This window comes from Apis dorsata, unplaced genomic scaffold (genome assembly GCF_000469605.1).
Source record: "Apis dorsata unplaced genomic scaffold, Apis dorsata 1.3 scaffold_741, whole genome shotgun sequence".
Classification (NCBI taxonomy): domain Eukaryota; kingdom Metazoa; phylum Arthropoda; class Insecta; order Hymenoptera; family Apidae; genus Apis; species Apis dorsata.
The window spans coordinates 168,099-175,780 of NW_006263902.1; the positions used below are offsets into that span (position 1 = coordinate 168,099).

The 7,682-nt window shown below is 31.6% G+C and overlaps 1 protein-coding gene across 4 annotated transcripts in view; it reads left to right on the forward strand.

The window, feature by feature from the left end:
* LOC102678088 (serine-rich adhesin for platelets) overlaps positions 1-7,682 on the forward strand; it is a 28,975-nt gene that overhangs the window by 19,555 nt on the left and 1,738 nt on the right. For 3 of the 4 annotated variants that reach the window (XM_006622742.2, XM_006622743.2, XM_031513805.1), the window contains one exon: positions 3,224-7,298. In XM_006622742.2, coding sequence (XP_006622805.1) covers positions 3,224-7,298 — 4,075 coding nt within the window. The remainder of the gene's footprint in view (positions 1-3,223; positions 7,299-7,682) is intronic. The other variant, XM_031513806.1, reaches the window with a different exon arrangement.

A 7,682-nucleotide genomic window follows, 5' to 3' on the forward strand; every position in this document is an offset into this window, starting at 1 on the left:
TTTTTAAATCGTTTCTTTGTTTTCAGTTCTTTGTTTTTAGTTATTTTATATTTTATATTTTATATTTATTTTTATTTTTATTTTATTTTAATTTTGGTGTTTTAATTGTTATTTTATATCCGTTCAATAAAAATTGAAAAAAATCATATATTTCTTATAACAGATATTTTAAGATAAAATATTAAAAATTAAAATTATTTTTTTTAATTAAAGTTTAAAATTGCTAATGTATTCCATATATATATATATTTTAAAATATCTTAAAAACTTTTTTTTATAAAAAATATATCGATGTAATTTCGAAATTGTTATTAATCTAGTTTTAATTTTTATTTAATAATAAAATTAGCAAAAAGTTCGGTTCAAAAAATGACATCAAATTTTAGATTAATAATATATGATAATCCATCATGGAAAATTACAACTTTAACTTTTTTAAAAGAAAATAAATGTTCCTATTTAATTGGAACTTTTTTCTATTTTAGCAAAATTAAAATTATTTATGCAAAAATATATGAACGTTTCAACAATTATATTCCATTCTATAATTATTTTTTCGATCGAAAAAATAATAAAAATATTTTAATAGTTTCATTTAATCGTTATCAGAAATAAATGATTCTATCCGATTCGAAAAGTAAACTACGGCGCTTTGCAAATATCGTTATCATTTGTTAAAATTTATCAAAAACCTATAAATTAATTTTCGTATGCAAGCCTGTTTTGTTGCATGTAATCCTTCACGTTTACATTTGATAATTTGTTGCATTAATATATTTAGAGACACGTATACATGTATGTATCTATGTATGATGTATGTATCTATGTATGTGTGTGTGTATGTATGTGTGTATGTATGTATGTATCTATTTATCTATCTATCTATCTATTTATCTATCTATTTATCTATCGATCTATCTATCAATCTGTTTATCTATCTATCTAATAATATGTATATCTATCCTCGTATGCTTGCCGTGTGTATATCTGGGATTGTATGCGTGTATAATTGTGTGTGACGTACGTTTTCAAATGATGTACATTTTCAAAAAAAAAGATATCACTAGATCGGTTACGATTACAGTGTGTGTAGGCCAGAAGAGTGCCAAAGTTAACGAACTATTGATGATTTTGTCTATTCAATTATTCAGTTTGATTATAAATTTTTTTTCTTTTAATTTTTTTCTCTCTTTTTTTCGTTTCTTTTTGTTTTTTGAAATACAATCAGTCCCAAAAAATATCTAGCTTCATAAATATTTCATATTTAGTTTTTCATATATGAAGATCATAACAAGATTTGATAAGTCCATTTTGATCCATTTTGATTTTTTTCTGTTTTTGACGTCAACTAGAAGTTAAGAAAAATAGCTCTAAACTGAAAAATTTTATAAATCTCAAGATATGATAATTTTAATTATAGATATGCAGAAAAATTATACAAAAATACCAACTTTAAAATTGCGCTGTTATAAAAATTTAAAAAATGTGATTTATTAAATTTATAATGGTCTCATTGTTTTATAACGATCATTCTGGATTTTATTTTCTCATTTTTAAATGATTAGATTATCATTATAAAATGAAATAATAAATATACACGTCAAAAATTGAATCGAGTTGCTTTTTCTATATTGTTACTTTGATATATTTTTTATATTTTTATATTTTTTGTAAAGTATCGAATGTGGCTGAATACTTTTGGGATTAATTGTTCCATTTTAATTATTTTTTGTGTAATATTCAATTAAAAACAACAAAGAAAGAATGCTATTTTTGTTTTTCTTTCCTTCCTCACGCGGACAAAATCATTGATCGTTCGAATAGTGGTCGTAACACGGTTTCTCTAGAGGTAACTTTCATCAGTTAGATTTATTTATTAATTTTTCGAGAAATTTTATAAGAGAAGAGAAGAAGTTTAATGTATGTAGAAATAAAGGAGTGTAAATATCGAGAAAATCAGAGTATTTTGTTCGCTTCCTGCCAAATGAAATGCCCGTACACCAATGTTAGGCATAAATCGATTAAAATTTTTAATTTGATTTATTGATTGAAGTCTATAATCAAAAAAATTAATTATGGAAAATGTCCATATTGATTTAATTGATTGATTAATTAATTATTAATGAATATAAATAATAATCAAAATAATTAGTAATATAGAACAAATTTTTATAAATAAATATATTGAAATTTATTTTTATTATTATTTAATAATTATTTTATATTTCAAAAATTAGTAAAATATAATTAATATGACAAAAATAATTTTAATTGAATTAATGAAATTTTTAATGAAATCGAATTTTTAATTTAGTTTTATTTAAGAACTAATAACTGTTAATTGATGATTAATTTTTTATTATTATTTAATATTCCATTTTCAAAAATTCAATCAATACAGACAGAATTAACTTGAAATAAAAAAAATTTAATAAAAATTTAATTTAATTAATATAAATTGTACAACATAAAAACTAAATTAATTAAATAATTAAGCGATTAGATTAATCATGAATTTTTTTAATTTTTTTTTAAACAAATATTAATCACATTAAAAATTTTAATTATATTAAAAATCAAATGTTTATTTTAATCTCAATTATCATCAATCTCTAAATTAACGATTAAATCATTTTTAAACATTTTTGACTAAATATTTATTTTAATCATAATTAAGAATTAAATATTTATTTCAGTTGTTGTGCTTTGCATCTTAACCATAGTTGGGATTCCAAAATATATATTTTTTTTTATTTGTAAAATAAATAGCAAAATGTGAGACATTGTAGATATACATACGTAGATATAATATCTTTAAAGAAGGAGCTAGAAATTACATATATTTTGATTACTGAAAATGTAACTTTAAAATATCTATGATGAACTTGATACGTGCAATATTGAAATTCAAACTTTTTATTATCTTCATGTATCTCTATATTTATATTTTCAGTAATCAAATTATAATTACATTTATAATTTTTTATTTTTACATTTTGCGATATATATAATTTGGAAACAAAAAAAATAATTTTGATTTACCATTCTTAAGATGTAATTAGACTAACTGATAGCCAAGTTATAAAACAAAATCCATAAAGAACACAAGATATAACTGCAATTAATAATTCAAAATTTAATTGTAATCATTTATCATTAATACCATTCAATTTTATCATTCAAACTGCCGTGCGTAGATATTATCTCGAGATTTGTTTTTCAGATAAAGTAGCACGCGAAGGCATAGAAGCGGAATCGATACGAGTCAGAAAAGAGTCGCAAGATCCATTAGAACAAAGCTTCACGCCAAGTTTAGCTCGACGATTGAGCAGAAACTTGATCGAACAAACCAGACGCTCATTGACGAGATCGCCATCTATATCGCGTGAAGCACGAGCTCAGTCAGCCGAAAGGGATCTAGTTCCGTTGAATTCTTTGGATACGTCCGATCTCGCAGACCGATCTGTCTCTACCATTTCGGATCAAACCGAATATAAAGATCGGTCGGCCAATCGTCGAGCCATTAGAAGAACAAATAGTTTGTTGGATCCATCCACTGAAAGAGAGAAATCACGAAACTTGGCTCGTCGATCCGTTCTCAATCTCTTCGATGACGATGATGTTGATCATTGTTCCTCTCTGCTCTCAACATTTCCCAGGGAAACTATGGTTCATACTCTGGGTAGATGGTATAAGGAAACGAACGGTAGCCGATCTAATACGGGAAAACTTCGAAAGGACAGTTTTCGTTGTTATCGTACAGAAAAGATTCAAGAAGAAACCGCGGATGATACGTTCACAGACAGAAAGGAGAACAACAATATGGATAACGGTTCAGTGTCAGAGTCCATTTCGGCCTGCGACTCGAACGCAAACCCGTTAGACGCGACATCTAGTTTATCCACTAAGTCGGAATATGAAACGTCACCGACCGAGTCTTCCTCCAATATAATCGACTACAAATCCGTGTATAAGTCGGATCCATCGAGAAACTTCGAGGATAGAATGCTGGCCGCGGAGAATTTGATTAAAGAATCGAAACTAAAGAATCTGAGGTCGGCTGAGAATCTCAGCTACCGAGACACGGACAAATGCGAGAAACGTTCATTGATCTCGATTGGTGAAGCAAGCGGACCTTCGACCGTCTCAAAACGACGAAGCTGTATACCCAGCTTGAGATTGCGATCCGGTTCGTTGACTAGAGAACCGTGCACGGGCATCGATCGTCGGAAATCGTACGCCGACTCGCAGGATGTTGCGAGTCTCGTCGTGCGTGCTCTTGGCCCGGAAAAATCATTGCTGAGCAAGTTTTTCAAAACGAATGGAAACAGATTGGAAAACGACACGAATAACAAAGAAAAAGAAACGGAGAAAGAAAACCAGCAAAAGTCGAAGCAACGTCGGATATCGCGATTCCTGCGTCCAGATTTCTTCGATACCCCCAGAGAGGAAAGTCGGTATGCGAAAGAGAAGGAAGCGCAGAAAGCGGCGGAAAACGAGCGTCGCAAGTCTCGATTTATCCGACGTAAAAATGAGAGTAAAGCAGCGCCACAGGCGACAGGAATAAAAACTACGGCTACAACAACCAGTCGAGAAGGTAGCGTCGATCGAGAAAAGAAACGGGAGAAGGAATTGAAAAATGAGATCAATTTGTTAAGAAGAGATCGAGGATCGCGAGAGAAGGAGGATCCCCACGAAGAGAAAAAAAGTGTGGACTCGTCGGATAAAAATACTCGGAACGGATTTTTGCATTCGTTGGAAAAGAAATTAGAAAGACTTCGGTCCAATGATGAGCAGCAAGAAGAGAAAACAGTAATGGAGAAGGCAGTTTCAACGAACAAAGAAGAAATGGAAAAAGAGATATCTCGGGAACGATCCGCACCTCCTATCGATCATCCGTCTTCAAATCATTCTGACAACATTGCTACGAAAGCGAACAGTGTCGAGGATCTGTCTCGAAAGAAATTAAATCAGACCTCCTCTAAAAGCAAAGTCTCTTCCGTCCTCGGTTTGTTTAAAACCGGGGATACAAATAAAATCATAAATGGAACTCGATCACAGACTGCAATTTTAACGAAGTTGAAGAAAAGTCCGCCAAAATTGGTAAAATCTGATGTTATTTCCAATGAGGATGCTACTGTTCCTGTCACTACCAGCAAAATACCAACTAAACTTTCAAATACTGATTTCAAGATAACGAAGAAGAACGGAGATGCAAAAAAAATGGAAAAGTTGGAAAAGACAGTTTGCTCCTCTATGTCTGAATCTTCAAAGAGACTCTCGTTAAAGGAAGGATCGAAACAAGAGAAAACATCGGCTTGCAAAGAAAAAAGTGCATCCCGTGAAAAAGAATTTGAAGGAGAAAAATTGATGAATCAAGAGATGGAAACTGATACGCGCGAGAAATCGAATAATGACGAGAAAGAATCTGTGGAAAAGAAATTGACAAGCAAAATGAAAAAAACGAATCGATCTTCTTTGGAGAATGGTTCGTCTGTGGAACAGAGCAAATCCGAAGACACGGATAAAAAAACAAAGAAATTGATTAAAAAAACTTCTGAAACTTCAGAAAGTAATGATTCTAATGGTGTAAAGAAAAAAAAAATTGTCCGAGTGGTGAAAAAAGTCGCAAAGAAATCAAACAATGATGCTAGTGCCGATACTGATAAAAATTTGGACGAAAAGGAAAAATCTGGAAAATCACGAATAAAGAAAAAGATTGAGTCAAAAATCGGCACTAGTATCGCGAAGAATGCCATCGACAAGACGAAAGAAAATAGTGGAATAGAAGCAAAGGACAAAACCGGTGGAAAAATTTCAGCTATTGGAGATCGAACTAATTCTGGAGACGAAACAATGGCGACAGAAACAAAAAGTGATCAATCAAAAGGACAGGAATTTCAGCAACGAGTAAATAGAAGCAATTTAAAGCTTGATCTATCTAAAATACCCCAACACTCATTCAGGAATGTCACACCAAAAAAGGATTCGCCGAAATCAGATGCGCCAAAAAATTCTATCGATTCTCCTAAATCAAACGAAGATCTTTCTGGCAAACTAATGGAATGTCTTTCAAAAGTGACACATCACGCCAACATTGCTGGTAATAAGATAATCATAGATAAACCGTTACGCGCGAAAGATGTGGCCGAATTGAAGAAAGAGGTAACTGAATGTGCGAAAATCATCGAGAGCCACGCGGAATCGATGACAGTTAATAATACGGAATCAGAAAATCCTTCAGAGGGAGCACCGATTGAAGAAGAAATAAAAGAGAAAGAATCAAAATCGACAGATTATCCGAATGAACTCTTCTCTCCAATGGATGAACCTGAGAGTTTCGATTCGTGGTCGGTCAGTTCAGCAGAAATGAGTCACGCACGGCCCGACTTGCATTCTCCAACCTCGCCTTCACATTCGCTGTTTAGTCGAAACGACAAGTCGGATAACTCAGAGTCAATAATCGACCGAATACGTAGGCGTAGTTTCTATTCACGATTTAACGATAGGCGAAGACCGTCATTGACAGCTCCTCCTCCAGGCGTCAATCTACCAACCAGTGCCACGCTGCCGAGAAAATTCAGTTTTTCAGGACATCGGGAACAACGAGATCGCAGCAGGTATGGAATAGGATATACAGGATTGGCCACGGTTTCGAAACCCACTCTCAGGCATACGGCAGAGAAAAGTTACGGCTTATACGCTGAAGATGGCGTTGCGATCGGTCGCAATCGCTCCCTTGATAGAGGTATTCGTTATTCAGATGCTGGCTATGTTACCGATCTTAAATCGCCGACCGAATACGTGTCTGTTCTCTCCTCTTCCTATGATCCCGTTAGAAGGTATCTTAGATCACCGACTTTCGACCTCTCCACTTCTAGGTCGAGATATCATAGTGCTGATTTCTCTGCGGATGCAGACGTAATCTACAAACCTTCTCTTTCCGGTTTATCAAATGATTCTGGAATTGACAATCATGTTTACATTGGTTATTCCTCCCTTCCGAGGAAATATGGAATCACAGAACCAAAAACTATCGAATATTATGAGGAACTTCTATCTCCAAATACGACGGATTATTTGCCGGCTAGAAGATCACCAATATCCAACGAGTATTCTAATAAATGCGAGAACGGATATTACAATGGAAATTTGGACACATTTAGTCGTCAATTTGAACAATCGAATATTATGAAAAGAAAACCTAGTTCGGAGAATGCAAGAACATTAGAGGTTTCAGAAAGTGGCGCTTCGAGTTCTCCTATCTCCTGTGATGAACAGTCAACGGAACAAAAAAGGTAATGTTCCTTTCTTTTCTTCTTCTATTTTTTTTTATTTTATTTTTTTTAAAGACATGATTATCCATAATATCATTATGAGACATCAAGACATTATAGAAATAAGTAAATAGATTACAATATATTAATTGTAATAAAATTATTCAAAACATAGAATGTTTTATAATATGTAGAAATAATTTCAGAGATTAAATCTTCTATTATTGAAAATAATAAAAAAAATTTATACAAATATATATATATATATAAATGAAGTATTTTATTAATTTTTTTGTCTTATATTTTTTATCTTAAAAAATTAATTTTATTATGTTAAAGTTTTAATTTTATACATTTCATAAATTATATATAAATTATTACAGATATCATATATTTTTTTTTTAA